The following is a 15750-nucleotide window of genomic DNA, read 5'->3' as shown; positions in this document are numbered from 1 at the left end:
CTCTAATGGGTGGTGTGTCAGTACTTTCCTCTGAAGTGGGCGGCTCACAAGGAGCCACCAGTATCACCGTGTATGTTTTACTCGATATTGATGTTTTCAAACATACCTTGAACCTGTCAATGTCGAGATCTTCTTGCGTAATTTTATTACATAAGTGTGCGTTCCCTTGGAACTTTAATCATTTAGACTTTCTACTTTAGTTCTGTCATTGCGACATGTCAACTTACTCGTCAAAAGCTAAAGTAGTGGTGCCAATATTTTGCTCCCTCTAAGGTAACATATCCAATCAGAGCGATGAAAATAACCTTGACATGAGTCCCCCCATGTATTCCTATTGTCCCGGACAGGTTCAAATTTCAGTCAAGTAATGAATGATTTACTTCTACTTAATCTTTTCCCGCTTGACTTGAACAACGTGATCACGAACTCTGTTACTCTATTGTGGGAGTAATTGTAATGAATGGCAGGAGGGCCGCAGTCTCTATGACCAGAACTCTCCTGTGAATGACTACAAAGCAAGATTTGCAGGTGATAGAATAGACCTCATGATAACCTCGACGATTTAGATAGAATTGATGCTAAGTATTAACAAAACAAACCGGTATTCAAGACATTCTCACAAGCTACCGCCCAGCTACCAACATTCATCGAAGGAGTCCTCGACCGTCGCTCCCTACCCTCCCCCTCCTTCGCTGGCAACCCGAATGAGCAAAAAGTGCAAAAAGACATACAACAGTGGGGATTCGCTGGTGGTCACCCACCCAACTACTAATCCACCGATCTGAAGCTTGTGTATGGCAGAGCGGACGGGATGCCCAATTCTCTTCAGTCTATGGTCGTATGTGATAGAAGGGTTAAAAGTATGAATATATAAATATAATTGCACAAAATACCCATACAATCATCTTCCCTTTTTGTAAGCGAAATGGATTTCCGAATTTGAGTACTCCGACTTATTGATTAATTGGAATCATAAATAACAGTTCAAAAACATGAAACGAAATAGTAGCTACTATGTAATCTACATCTTCTAACATACCAGAATTATATAAAACTCAAAGATCACAATTGAATTGCAAGCACTCTCTGAAGATATTCAATTCTGCCTCATTTATTTCGCTTACGTGGACGCGCCTTAATACCACTTATAACGACTGGCCACATTGTCTAGATATCACTAGGAGTTTACAACAAATCCAATCTTCATATTCGATGAGAGTAAATCACGATTGCGAAATCACCATAGACTAGATCTGAATTCGATGTTTGCTTCACGGGCCAAAATCTTTCCTCACGTTATAATCTGCTGAAGATTGAAGCTAAGTTTTGTACAATTTGGAAGAAGCTGGATTTGAAAACTGCTTATTCATATAATTCATGCCCTTACAGAACCATTCTACTTCAAGTTTCAAAGATGAAAGCACCGATCGCTCAACACGTGTTTGGCTAGTGAACCTGAGCTTCGTTTACTAAACCAGTTCATACTATCGTCGAACTAGTAGAACTAGTTCAGCTCTAACTAAGTTAGTAAGTATCTAGTATGGTTATCTCCCATATATAATGTGTCTTCTCATACCATCCTTCTTCCCATCAAATTCAGAATTTATCTTCTCTCTGTTTTATCTTTCCACTTTTCATTCACGAGGCAGCGCCTCCCAATCTTCTCTAGACACATAAATAATTTGATATTCATCACCAATCAATACTCATCGGCATAATAAGAGAATCAACGATTTACGCCCTCTAATTGACTGTCAGAAGAAGAACATACAATTTACATGCAAAGATACTACACAAAACCTCATATTTTTCCCAAGTCGGTTTTACAAATATATCCCTTGCAACTATTTGCAAACAGAAGTGTCAGTACAGTCACACACTTGGTTACACACACTATTTGAAGCAGGCAAGTAATTCTTATCATAAAAGATCTTTAACAGAGTAGAGTGTTCGCCAAACATCTGACCAGAATCCCTATTAAATACAAAGCACCTGCTTGAATCTCCTCCATTACCCACAGAATAGTCCGCCCATCTCGTATTGCTCGAAAAGCCCGAAGGGAACATGAGCGACAGCAAGGTATATTAAAGAACAAACATGAGGCGCGGGGTGCTAGACAACTTTCAAGAGACTGTGGTATCAACGAACAAACTTCCCTTGATACACATGTTGTTGGTTGTGGCCAATCAACCATAAGTAGTCTCGTGGCACCAAAACCAATTCGCGACCACATGCGAAAAGGGTTCCTACAACCTGAAACCAAACGAGATCTGGAGGATAAATTTTTCAAAGGGGTCGTCATTATTGAGCCCAGAGAAACTGCACTCGCTAACGCCGCAAAAGAGTTTGAATCCTACTCGAATGAAGATAGATTAGTTCTGTGGACTGATGCTTCTCGCAACGAGCTTTCTGATCGTGGAATAGGTATTGCTTACCACTCCTCCAAGTATGTATGGGACGAACTTTCTTGGCGAATTCGAGGCCAAATCTCGACCCATCTTCTCGAGGTATATGCTATCGTGAGAGCTCTTGAGATAGCATGGGACATGTGCCGCAATCAAGGAGCTGAACGAATGCCGAGTAAGATCCTGATTTATAGCGACTGCTATGGTGCACTAAGACTATTTGATCAGTTTCGGAATTCACTGAAAGTATTGGAAAAGCTTACCTATGCAGAGCAAATGATTGTACCAGGGATCATTGCGTCCGAAGCTTTGAGCGTACTTGAGGTTGGGGTCGCGTTACGATATGTTCCTGGACATTCAGGAGTCGAAGGGAACGTAAAAGCCGACCGCGCTGCGAAGATTGGTCGGAAGCACTCTGTTGAAAAAGAGAAGTTCCTAATAGCAAAAGTAGTCGGAGCTCGAGTCCGACGAACAGCGTTCTAGAAAAGGAAGAATAGGGGGTCAGCGCGGCCGCTGAGTAGGATTGGTCCAGCAAGCTGAACGACTGCAATGGAGTACAGTAGATCAAATCACAAGCTCAAATCCAGTACAGGCCTCAGGGAGTCGAACCCCTTACCAAATGTACGTCCCATTTGACCGTCACGCTGTCACCTTGCGTGGAATAAGAACTCATGAAAAGACACCCCTACCTTTAAGCTAAGCAAAAACATGCTCAAAACCTGCTACGAGCACCATCAACGATTGACAAGAATCAATAAAATCGAGGGTAATACTTGGAGGAAGATGATATCTATAGAAACATAAACATCAGAAAGATGTATTGAAAGTTGAGCGACGTGAGTGGAAATGTGGTTTGAATGAGTTGATAAATGAGATGTAGAAGAGAAGAAAGATGAAGAAGAAAAGAAAGCATTTGGAACTTATTTATACCACTCCCAACGATCTAATTTAGTCGCATATTGATCAGGTGGGAGTAACTACTTCGCGCCACATTAGGAAAGAAGCTTACGACGATATTAGTGGCATAAACATACTAAGAAAGACCTTTTCGAAGAAATTTGGAGTTGTTCCACTTGAATGGATCGCGATGAGGATTTGTTTGTTCCGACCAAGTAAGGCAACCGTAATCTTTGGTTGTTGACTTGCAAGTTGTAAGTTAGAACTCAGTCCGTGCCGAGAAAATTCTCGGTTGGTGTTTCCTTTCCTGCTGGCTATAGCACAAGTAAACTTCTTGCCGTCTGCTACGGCTTCTGGTCGCGACTACTAGATTTCGTTTCAATAGAGCTTCGATAATGCCTAGGAACAAGAGCAGAAAGAGTACCAGCATGAGGACTGTGAGATTGGTGGTGGGAAGGATATCTGTTAGAACAAGAAGAACATTGGAGATGGGTTTAAATATCAAAAGCCAGAATCTGCGTGTATATAAAATTGCTGTTTATACATGATGTTTCCTCAGTGGCCTTACTTCTTTAGATGTTCGGATTATTTCCTACATCTAAATCGAGTAGTGACTTCCTTGCTCACACGGCTACCACGGAACACACAAGCTTGAGTGTCACTCTTTTCCGCTTTCCCGTTTCGATCAAAATTTGATTTCACATTCACAGAATAGAGGGGACATATGATGAGGCAGGGGAGATCAAACGATAAGACTGAAACAAGTGACAAACGATAGACATTGATGGTTTCCTTCCCAGACATTCAAAATGTATATGCAGGGCAGATGCGGAACAATAAACACCTGACGAAACTTGGAGGGTTGAAAACAAGATCACTAGCGAAATAGAAATGCAATTTCCTCTTAAGATAAAGGAAATGACGAACAACATCACAACACTTGTGTCTGTCTTGCCTGTCTTCGATGACTCTAGAACATCTGCAAAATCAGGAAAGAATACTTGATATTCAAAATAAACAAAACACAATCCTCGAGTAATCCACCTTGCAAACCTCTAAACCACTCTCCTGACCTTCCCACTCTCCACCTCATAAACCCACCCACTAACCCGCACCTTCTCAGGAATGACCTCCATCCCCCTCAACCACTTCACATCCCTCCTAACCTCCCCCTCCAAATCCGCAAACGGCAAAAACTCGCCCCCAAAAACATCCAGCTCCTTTTTCGCCCCCTCCCCAAACCTCTCCTTCACAAGCTTAACCGCGTCCTCATTCCCAAACGTAAGCATTCCACATCCCGTATGCTTAACCAGCAAAATCTCATCCGTCCCCAACAATTGCTGGGAAATAACAAGCGAGCGTAAGGCATCGCGTGCAGAACCTCCCGCGTTGCGGATTACATGGGCGTCGCCGAGGGCGATGCCAAAAGCTGCGGAGGGATCAATACGCGCATCCATATATGTTACTGGAGTATGTTAGAAAGAATCAGAAGTTGGAGAGAGGAGTTTTGGAAAGTGTTTATGTACCAACGGCATATTTCTTGGCGGGTGGAAGGGCGAGATCACCTTGTGTGAAATTTGCGGCGTAGATTTTGTTGGGTTCAATGAGGTTTCTTTGAATGGGTGTCTCGGAATGCGTAGTATGAGCAGTTGAAGCTGCTGCTGTGAACGGGATTTCAGCTGGCATGACTGTATAATTTATTTCTCCATCGTTTGCAAATGTGATAATGGCCTCAAATGTGCCGAGATAAGACCTAGCTATGTACCGTTGAGGTTATTGAACGGCTAGCAAATGGCTGGTTCGTCCATCTTTATACAGGATTCTAATCCAATGAACAAATCAAGAGTGGACAATTGAGAACGGTGTATCTCCAGCTATCTCGACTAAATCCCGTTGATTCTTCTTTTCAAAGACCGGAAGAGGATGCTGCAATCTGCAGTACCAATGGAGATGCTCAGCCCAGATATTCCATCATATTCCATCTATATCACACCATACATATTCCATCAAAGTGGCCGATGGCAGGAACATTCGCCCAAGAAAGGAGTCACCCTTGTATTGACATGTAGGAAACCTTGTGGGATCCAGATTGATAGCAGTAGGTAGGTAACTATTTATACTATTTATGCAATATTTATGTTAAGGTTACCATTCCTATTTATGCATTACCCCACACCCATTCAATGACTTCATGTCTCAACCTCGGCTTGTCATCATGTACTAAAATACCTACTTGATAGGTATTATCAAAGAGTATGAATGAAACTTCAAAAGATTCGAGATTATCTCCAGAAAACTCAATTCAGATTGAGGATAATGAGGTAGCAGAACTTCAACAAAGCATTTTAGAAGCACAATACTTCGATGCGAGTAGCATGGCTCCGCTTTCCGCAGCTTCAAGAGTAAGTACCTCTCCACATGTCATTCAACATCCAGTAGACACTTTAGCGTAACACCCAACTCTCAATCCGCCTAACACAATATCTAAAAGGGAGCACTCGCACGACTCCGTGCCTACAAACCACCACCCTTCGACACAGTATGGAATCTCCTCCCCCTGAGTCGCCGAGCCGCCGTCCTCGTGCTCCTCTTTGCGGACCGACGAGGAGACCTCCGAGTCGTCATCACCATGCGCTCGACCACCCTCCGAAACTTTTCCGGCCAAGCTGCGTTTCCCGGCGGAAAAGCCGATGCGCTTTCCGAGACGCCGTTTGAGATTGCTCGACGAGAAGCTAGTGAGGAAATCGGCCTGCCGAGATATGATCACAAGATCCCCGCTCCGTTCAGAATAGAACATCTATGTCAGCTTCCATTTAGTTTAGCTAGAACTGCATTAGCTGTACGACCCTGCGTTGCATTTCTCCACGCCGATAATGCAACGATTGGGAGAGAAGCTAGTGTAGAAGAGGATTTGATGCCGCGGCTCGATGCCCGAGAAGTGGCGGCCGTGTTTTCTGCTCCTTTTCATAATTTTTTGCGAATGGAGGATGAAGTGAGGAAAGAAGATGAATCTTTATTACCAGGGAAGAAAAGTGATTGGTATAGTGGTGCTTGGCATGAATGGCACGATACTAAGTGGCGAATGCATAATTTCTATGTTCCGATTACCAACCAGAAGGTATCGAGGCCGAAGGTCAAAGAGGGCGGACAGGCTGCTATTGCTGAGGAGCTTGAGGAACAGGAAGAACAGGGCTTGACACGCTTTAAAGTATGGGGGATGACAGCGAGGATGTTGGTTGGTGAGTTGAGAATTTTGAGTACTATAGAGGACATCACTAACTGATTATATGTAGATGCGGCTAGGATTGCATACGAGCAAGAGCCAGAATTCGAGGTGGGTTCCCGCTTATGCATGCTATTACTTGAAACTAATACACCATGTAGCACAACGCCCATGTTGGGGATGAAGAGCTCATTGCTAAATTACAAAGCACGGGTCATCTTGAAGAGAAAAGGAATGTGTCAGCCGCAGAAATCGTTGATGCCAGGAATAAAATCAAAGAAGAGAAATCCGGAGCAAAGATGTAGAGGACAGATAATTAAAATTGTTTAATAATTTATTTATTCTTTAATTCTGGGTCATCGACCTTTACCGCTAGGTCCTTTAGGAACATCTTGACTTCGATCTTGGTTTCGTACTAGAAGCTTGATTTTACCACCACCGATCTCATGACCTTGACTCAAGATATCAACTTCTTCCTTCGAACCATCTGCGCCATTGCTTTCCCTAGACAAAGTCTTGTCATAAGATCGAGCGTCAATGCCCAAAATACCACCCACGTTGTTTCTATCACCAGGGACTGAAAATTCGCGGTATGCGTATCTCCATTCGTTCAAGAATGTACGAATGGCTTTGCCAACCTTATCTTTGCCGTTTTTGCTATGATGACCTGTACCTGTGATAGCGTAAACGGGTCTTGATTCTTTGCTGTTGTCTAGAAGGACGCGCTCAAGGTATTCAACAGCCTCTTCGGGATGAAGGCCATGCAAATCAACGTAAAGCTCGGCGTTTGGGGAGTTGCTTTTGTTACGTTCTTCGTAAAGCTCACGAGCTGCTTCTCGGTGTGCTTTCCTCATGAGATCGTTCTCACTTTGACCACGAAGGCTAAGTGCTTTTGCAGCACGTGCATCATTACGGTTCCAAGCTTGAGCGGCACTAAGTTGTTTTAATAAAAATGTATTGTGTAGTGTGGTTCACTGACTAACCTTTGTAAGAATTTGTTCCTCAAACCACCATGCTTGATTGCATCTTGTCTGGCTTTGAGGTATGCTTTATTGGCTCTTTCTCCTGTTTCTAACCACGGAATGTGTTGAGGGGGTGATATAGCTTGTGCAGCAGCGCTGTTCTCGCCATTGCGAACGTTATTGGAGCTACCGTTTCTGCCAATCTTTTTCTTTTCTTGCATCATACCAGGGCCTGGTAAAGGGGATAGCTTTACTACATCGGCAAGGGAGCTGGGGCTGTTGTTTTCTTTGTGGTTGTGCCCATGACCACCTCGTTTCCCGTGATGCTTTTTGCCCTTTGTACTCACAGCGCCCAACGATGGAAATGCTTCTGTGTCATCAAGAGCTGGAGCTGCGGGAGCATCTCTAGCTCGACTACTTGGCCGAGATCGCTGGCTTCCATCACTGTTATAACCTTGCAGACTTTTGAAACCGGGCGGTGGAGTGAAGCCGCCTTGTTGATAGTTGCTGAATGCATTTGTTGACGAATAAGAGTTTGGCCACTGCTCTTGCATTGATTGTAAAGACGGGAATGCATTGTAATCTTGGAACTGGAAACTAGGTTGTGCATTTGAAGTTGGGGGCGTGCTACCTCCTTCGAGAGAGAGTCGGCTCATAAACGATGAGGGATCGTGACTAAAGATACATGTATCTCCCGCAAGGCAATTGCCCATGACCCAATACCTGCATAAAAATGAGGGGTGTAAATCTATAGGAGTAGGATAAAACTTACTTGCAAATGTGATTACTTAAATCATGGCTAAATCTACAATCCGCACGAAGACATTGTCCAGTAGACAACCAAAATCGACAGACAACACCACTTCGTTGTTGCCCAGCCGGAGTATTCGGTCGAGGTACGTCCGCTGCCATTGACTTACCAATTAAAATGGCTTTGGTACCATCTCCATCTGCTTGTACTGCAGCTTCGGCAGATTGACTATCCATGAAAGCAGCAATAGTAGCGCTCAAGTCGTATCCGTGTAAAGCAAGTGCAGCTTCGATTTCTTCAACTGATTTCGAGGGGCCAAAAATTGACCGTAACATTTCATGAGAGCTCATGTCGCTTTGTTGGGGCGAAATGTATTCAGCAGCTGCAGCGTTGAGGCCACTTCCGCCGACGGACGATGATGTGATACTAACGGCATCATCATTCACAAGCCAGTCTACATTTTCACTTCCATAATCTCCATATATGTCTTGCGTAGGGCTGGTATCAGTCGGAAACTCGTACGCGTTCAGATTTGGACTATGAGGGATCGCAGGGCTGGAAAATGCGAGGCGTGGGGAGGGTCGCGGTGAGGTAAAAGGGGAACCCTGGATAGACTTTGTTCGAGAAAATGATTGCGGCATAAATCCATGAGGAGCAAGGGGACTGACTCCAAGACGAGGGGATGAAGATAATGGTGTTCCACCACGTGGAATCTGCCATGGAGCAGGGGATGGGCGACGCAAGACTGTATGTCGCATTGCGGGTGGTGAGTTAGCGGCATTCGCAGCGCTCTCGCGATATCGCCATAATACATCCAACACAGCATTCTCCAAAACTGTTCCTGTCATTGTAGTTTCATTCTTTAGTAAGTCCTCCAATTTATCCGTCTTGTCTTCGTCCTCTAGGGTAGCATCTTCGAGGATAGGCAGGCAGATCTCGTAAGTATCGTCGGCCACCATCTTGCCAAGGGTCTTTGAGTAATGATCGGATTAGATTATTGTATGGCTTTCAGGAAGGTTGTATTTCACAGGAAGTAGAGGTGAGAAATGAAAGTGTAGAAAGTTTATAAAAAAGAAAGATGTTGAGGGGGGGGGGGGGGGTGTTTAAGAAATGTAAGGTAGGTGAGACCGGAGTTCGCGATTGATGATTCGATCAGGGAAAGACACCTCGAAAGATGTACGCAGTAAGGCAAGACAATACGGTGATCCGTAGCAAGGCTCGACACAACAAAGGCACCAGGCTCTTACATTGTCAGATGAATGATGGGAGAGAATATACTTTTCTTTTTCCGAGCGAACATGGATTTACTTTAAGAAAAGGAAGCAAAGAGAAAGAAAGGGGATTTATTTCCAAATTGTGTTTTTCGACAGGTAGATTCGTGGGGTTTTGGAATATCGGACAGCACCTCTAGCTCTCCATAAGATGATGAGGCTGGCCTATCGGGGTCAGGGTTTCCTTTAGTTTCTAGAAGAAATGGAAGTTCATTGGTTGGAATGCTGGGTCGATCCGATTTGTACAGCAAGAAGTCAGCCAAGCAAAATATAGTCCGTAGTAATGATATATTCTAACACCAGGAGAGGATAGGGGAGAGGTAGAATGAATGTATTGGATATATACGTTGATGTGCTGACTAGACAGACAGGACAGCCATGCAAGCGGTGAGGTGAGAAAAAAGCATACCTAGTATGTGTAGCAGCTGCAGAAGTAGGAGCATGAAGGAGTATTATCACTCAAGTATACGAAGGACAATGGAGGAGAGTACAACACAATACTACTTGATCATATTGATTGATTTTGATAGGTATCAATTTAACTTTTTGCTTACTTATACGATTTGAGGATATACATACATATATGTATATACACATCGAGCTCAAGGCTTTTTTCCGACTATGAACTACTTACTACTTATTACTGTACAAGGGGTGTACCTGAAAAGCCCCTGTTGTAAGTTGTAACACTTCTTTCCACGAGATCTCACTAGCTTTGTACCTAGACTTATGATTATAATTATCATATAATAAACATAATAATGTCACCTTCGCGATGATGAATACCTAGTATCTCCTTTCAGCTTCAAACGATTTGACTCGGTCCCCCAGAGAACTTACTACCTACATACCTACTAGGTAACCCCTTTTCACAATTTGCTGCTCTGCCAAATCGATCATCATGTGATTGATCTCCACGACCCCTCATAAAAGCTTGAGTACTAGTTAGGTAGGTACCTACTACCTAGGTATTCATCAATTGTAGGGATTGATATTCAGAGACAAAAGTGACGTAGAAGCAAGAGTGCGGCGTCGCGTTGGAGATAACACTTCCAGTTTAGGTATACGAGCATTTGAGGATGAGATACAGAAGATGCATACCTACCTATATACACATACATATACCACTTATTAATTCTCCTAGGTGATTCTTCAAAATCAACACCTTTCTCACCAATATGTTGGTATGATTGTGGGATGTTCATTTTCATTTTCATTTTGTTATACTTTCATTCAATCCATCTTTTACTTTCCTAAAATACGAGCTACGCTATTAGTGAGCATCGCATCTCCGTTCTCCGCCGTTTCAAAAAATCCATCAGCACAGCCCTCGAGACCCTACATGCCGGGCAGAAACCATCTATCAAACAACGTCTTCACTTGGACGATATTATCAATGCATCTTGCGACGATACTTTAGCTCTTTTCATCGCCTAACTTTCGATCTGTGAGCCACAGAAGCCGAATTATCAACCAACTATCTATCATTTCGGTGTTCATATTATAAGCACAAATCGAACAACCTCCACAATGCCGGCCGATTACAGCTCGACCGCGAGAGCTTTGGCTTTACCCATAAGTCCTCTCGAGTCTCCTTCCTCTCCAGATCAACACGCAGAAAGGCCACCATGGTCCAGACGTATATCTTCCAATGTGCGAAGAGGAAACAATTCAGCCTCGCCATATTCAAGCCAACCTACCAATTCCCTCAAAGACCAAATTCTCCGCAAGGCCGAAAAATTACAACGAAAGCTCGTTTCAACATGGCAAAAGCTTTCTCTTCTTCAAAAATGCCTGGCCATTATGGCTGCGATTCTTAATATTATTCTCGTCGTTCTATTTCTAGTCTATCAACATCAAATCTTCGCCAGTCTTGCTCCATTCGCAGAACGCTGGCGGGATATGCGGGGAGGCTGGATGATTCTGTGGGCCATGACATTCGTCGCCGCATTCCCACCTCTCATCGGCTATTCCTCCACCATCACCATTGCCGGATTTGTCTTCGGAGTCCCCAAGGGCTGGATCATTGTGGCGACCGCAACAATAGCAGGTTCTCTCTGTTCATTCCTAGCTTCCCGAACCATTCTCTCTAGCTATGTACATCGTCTCGTGGGAAAAGATAAACGCTTTGAAGCTCTTGCTCTCACTCTCAAACACGACGGCATCAAGATTCTCTGCATGATCCGTCTCTGCCCCCTCCCATACTCCCTCTCCAACGCCGCCATCGCCACTTTCCCCACTGTGCATCCCCTCAACTATGCCCTCGCTACGGGCTTGGTAACTCCCAAACTCCTCATCCACGTTTTCATTGGCAGTCGTCTGGGCTCGCTCGCCGGCGACGAAGAAATGGATACCTCCACCAAACTAATAAACTACGCCAGTATAATCATCGGAGCTGGACTCGGTGCCACCGTCGGCTATATAATCTACCAGCGCACCATGGCGCGCGCCAAAGAACTCGAGATCGAGGAGCTTGAAGCTGCAAATGGGGATGTGGCTGCCGGTAGAAGAGTCGTCGCAGAATACAGCGATGCTAACAATGATGATGCGGCATTGATGAATGATGATGATATATCTTTATGGGACAACGATGCACAGACGGGATACACGGATTTTGTAGATGAGGATGAGGGTCATGTTTTTGCAAATGGAGATTTAGATGAGGAAGCGGATATTGGAAAGACAACGAGAACTTAGATTTCGATGGGGTTTTGATATGTAATTCATGATGAGGCATGTTGTATGAAACATATACTGGATACATACTGGGTTTGATTGGGTCTGATTGTGTCACCACAATTTGGCGTTCGGAAGAAGGAAATGATTAAAGGGGATATGGTTTATGCATTTCTTCTTTACGTTAGAAGACGATAAAGATATCTAGTCAGAAGTTAAAAGAGTATAACGACCTTTGACACCATCAACATCTGAAGATGCAATGAAAACATTTGCTCGTTCTGTAGCATCTTTGTATTATTTGATTTGAACATTTTAATTCGTGGTATTTCATGACGCTTGTTCACTATGAACTTAACCTAATGTGTGCCTGTCTCGGCCAAAAGTATCCGAGTTGTGCAGAAAACAGAATGATATTCCTACAAAAGAACGCCATTTACACTCACTCCAGATGCACCGCTAAAACGCCATCGCTAAAACCAGATCTCAAAACCATTCGCTGTCAATAATTCGTCGTCAAATCGTATATTCATTCATTTTGTGCCTGATACTGTTTCATGAAAGCCACTGCCTGTTCGATCGGATATCCTATGAATACGGGCCCTGTAAAAACCATCTTTGGCCCATTACCCTGCATCTGGAGTTGTTCTGGTTGAATGAAGGCCGGTTGGTTGTGTAATATGGGAGGCGCAACATAGTTTGTAGAGGGGGACTCTTCTTTTTGTACCTTTTGGCCTTGGCTGAAAGGACAACCTGCTGGTCTTTGCGCATCAACTGGAGTTGCTGGTAATTCTTGTGTTGATTTTGGTTGCGCATTCGATCCTGCAGTATGCCCAAACGGACACTTCCCAGGAGGTTTCGAATAATTGTCCAGAGGAACCGATACAGGCGCTGGTGGTGGGGATACAGGTCTATGGTATGGTGGCTGATCGTAGATTGGAACAGAGATTCCCCATGGTCTGCTTGGGGATTCCCCAACCCTAACTTCCTTCATTGGCCTATCAAAGCGACTTTCTCTGTCGTCTGCGGGAGAAGATTGAGATCCAGGCAGCGAATCATTCCCATCAACACTGACATTATTTGCCCAATTCTCCACTCTCTCATTAGAGGCGCGCTCAACCTCATATGCTTCTTGCTCTTCCTTCGTAGGTAACATTGGCTGATGTTTTTGTCCCAGGCCCTGAATCATGCTCACAAGGTTTCCATATTTCGCATCTAGCATCCTCACATCATCCTCATTTCGTTGATATCGCTTGACGCAAACTTCATGACTGCGGGGAACTTCGTGTTTGTGAATTTCAAAGTATCGTGCAATCTCTTCAGGTGAATGCTGATTGAGATATCGAATTGGACATTGAGCTCCAGGGCCTGATGCTGATGGGGGCGGGGACGACATCGTCTCGGCGTACATTTGCGCACATATAGGATCTGAGGAGTGGTGGGGAGTGGGGTCTTGGTTATCGATAGGAGTCAAAGGTTGATCGGATTCACCAGTGCTGGTATCCTGAGCATTTGGGTTCTTCATGGATTTCGTTCCGTCAGGCATAGTTACAAATGGACACAATAATGAACTCTTCTTTCCAGGCACAGTGAAATCTTGTTCGAGAACAGTTGAAAGGGAGGTTCGATGTGCTGAAAATCTCATATTACTACTCCCACCGGATATACTTTTACTAGTTGTAGATCCGGCAGACTTTCCAGATAAAGCCGCAAGACGCTGCGCTGCCTTTCTCCCGTCCCTTATTGCAACGGCAGTCTGCTGCTTCGAGGTTGGTTGCTTACGAAGTGGCAAAGGAACAAACCCACCACGATCAGGAACAGTTACTTGTAAATCTGGAGGAAGTTGAAGCTTTGCCAGTGTACTAGCTATCTCAGGGTCTGAGGGGGCATATTTATCTGCCAAAGATTGATACTATGAAGGTATATGTTAGTCTTGGTTGCGCAAAACTAATTCAAAAATTATAAAATGACGTCGAGAGTCAAAAGATTCAGACAATTTGTAGTTTATCGGCATTGCTACTTTGCAACAAGTAACTTTGTTCTAGAGCTATTTGTGTACATCATTAAAAAGACATGAGGGGGTGTGATTGTGAAGAAAACATTCAAACTTACTTGAGAATGCGAATACCGCAGTTTGTGTTCTAGAATTGTTTTTCTATCACTTAGAAGTTGAACTTCATCTGCTAAAATATTAAAGTTGTTAATTAAGGTATTGGTAAGTTCCTCATAATCAAGGTCTTGCAATGGCATGATGTACAGAAAGAAGGAGACAATGAAAAAGAAATGATAAAGTTCATGAAAAAATGTGTAGTTATGGAAAGATGGGAAGATGGAAAGATGAAAAGATGGAAGGTGGAAGGTGGAATGAAGATTGGAAAGCAAGAAAAGGGCCTCGCGAAGCTAAAATTTGCTTGAGCTTAGCTTCGATCTAAGTGATGAAAGTCTCCATATAATGACTAATAAGGGGTCTTAAGTAATTAATTATGTAATGCATCAAATAAGCACGTGATGAGATATCCTCCATTATTGTTGACTGCAAGATGCCGATACCGATATCGATGTCTTATCTATTTAGACGAATGGGATCTATAACTTGAGCTATTCCTAGATATCTACCTGGATAGACTTCCAAGTAGAGAGGTAGGTATTTCTTCCTCATAGAATCGTGGTCTGGTATGATTGAATCATATCCATCTACAATAAGTGCTCGGTAGGTACATGATTCTCTCTGATGCTTCAGCCGATATCATGGCGCGCTATAGATCTAGTCGATTGGATAGCTATTGGTGATATATTGACCAACTGTTAGATACCAGGTATCCAGTAGATATACCCAACAAAGAAGAGCGTCTTCATGTGTTCAACACCTGCAAAGCCTCGAGTCCGAAACTTTACTCGGCGGTAGATATCCTGATTGGGTAGGATCTTGTACCACTAGCTTTTATATGTGACTTCTCATTCGTAAGAACCCATAGATCCATTTTCCCGAGCGTCTAGGATTTTGATTTGTACCTGAAATGGAGATCCTTCAATTTGCCGTTTCTGGGTACTTAGGTAGGAAGTATTTGATCCTTTCATCTTGATTAGACAAAAGGTTTAGGGGATACATACAGTAAACATAGCATTGATACATGGATACATAGGTAGATACATAGAGATATCAGGCAATAGAATATACGTCTACCTCCTTATTTACGAGGAATAACATCTTCGACTTCACAAGATATCAACTTCTCTCTCGCCCCCTCATCCTTCCCATTTTATTTGTGTGTATAAATCTCAGAAATAAAAGTTCTTCTACCCCAATCCCTACTTGTGCTATTATTGGCAGCTGGACCCCCTCGATTGTTGATGCGACGTCGATCATCACTGATCCCCAGGCAATCTTTCGTTGCTTACAACTTTGATTTCATTGCACCCTCAATTAGCTGTGAAGGCGCTTGAATTCAATAACATTCACTCAGAAAGAGAAGATAGCCTTGATAGCCTTGGAGGCTTAGCTACAACCATGTTTCAAGCGAACTTTCCTATCACATTAATCTTACATTAAGCATTAAGCTTTAAG

General features: G+C 43.5%; 6 protein-coding genes across 6 annotated transcripts; 3 read left to right on the top strand and 3 right to left on the bottom strand.

Moving 5' to 3' along the window:
• Window positions 1–1377: 1377 nt before the first annotated feature.
• On the top strand, window positions 1378–2888 carry EAE97_003121 (uncharacterized protein; the record flags this gene model as incomplete). The annotated part of the gene is made up of 2 exons (XM_038873633.1): window positions 1378–1438; window positions 2026–2888. 2 exons carry the CDS (start codon window positions 1378–1380, stop codon window positions 2886–2888), a joined length of 924 nt encoding a protein of 307 aa, XP_038735496.1.
• Window positions 2889–4357: 1469 nt separating this feature from the next.
• EAE97_003120 (uncharacterized protein) lies at window positions 4358–4988 on the bottom strand (the record flags this gene model as incomplete). Its single annotated transcript, XM_038873632.1, has 2 exons — window positions 4358–4767; window positions 4829–4988. The coding sequence occupies 2 exons, from the start codon at window positions 4986–4988 to the stop codon at window positions 4358–4360; spliced, it is 570 nt and encodes a 189-aa protein (XP_038735495.1).
• A 569-nt stretch (window positions 4989–5557) lies between these two features.
• On the top strand, window positions 5558–6830 carry EAE97_003119 (uncharacterized protein; the record flags this gene model as incomplete). The annotated part of the gene is made up of 4 exons (XM_038873631.1): window positions 5558–5704; window positions 5794–6541; window positions 6596–6636; window positions 6687–6830. 4 exons carry the CDS (start codon window positions 5558–5560, stop codon window positions 6828–6830), a joined length of 1080 nt encoding a protein of 359 aa, XP_038735494.1.
• A 51-nt stretch (window positions 6831–6881) lies between these two features.
• EAE97_003118 (uncharacterized protein) lies at window positions 6882–9197 on the bottom strand (the record flags this gene model as incomplete). Its single annotated transcript, XM_038873630.1, has 3 exons — window positions 6882–7458; window positions 7509–8210; window positions 8260–9197. The coding sequence occupies 3 exons, from the start codon at window positions 9195–9197 to the stop codon at window positions 6882–6884; spliced, it is 2217 nt and encodes a 738-aa protein (XP_038735493.1).
• A 1842-nt stretch (window positions 9198–11039) lies between these two features.
• EAE97_003117 (uncharacterized protein) lies at window positions 11040–12206 on the top strand (the record flags this gene model as incomplete). Its single annotated transcript, XM_038873629.1, has 1 exon — window positions 11040–12206. One exon carries the CDS (start codon window positions 11040–11042, stop codon window positions 12204–12206), a length of 1167 nt encoding a protein of 388 aa, XP_038735492.1.
• A 508-nt stretch (window positions 12207–12714) lies between these two features.
• Window positions 12715–14435, bottom strand: EAE97_003116 (uncharacterized protein; the record flags this gene model as incomplete). Its single annotated transcript, XM_038873628.1, has 2 exons — window positions 12715–14097; window positions 14298–14435. 2 exons carry the CDS (start codon window positions 14433–14435, stop codon window positions 12715–12717), a joined length of 1521 nt encoding a protein of 506 aa, XP_038735491.1.
• Between the last annotated feature and the right edge of the window lie 1315 nt (window positions 14436–15750).

Source organism: Botrytis byssoidea (genome assembly GCF_014898295.1).
Source record: "Botrytis byssoidea strain MUCL 94 chromosome Unknown BBYS_005, whole genome shotgun sequence".
Lineage (NCBI taxonomy): Eukaryota > Fungi > Ascomycota > Leotiomycetes > Helotiales > Sclerotiniaceae > Botrytis > Botrytis byssoidea.
The sequence above is the reverse complement of the archived record's forward strand: the minus strand, read 5'-3'. Positions and strand labels throughout refer to the sequence as shown.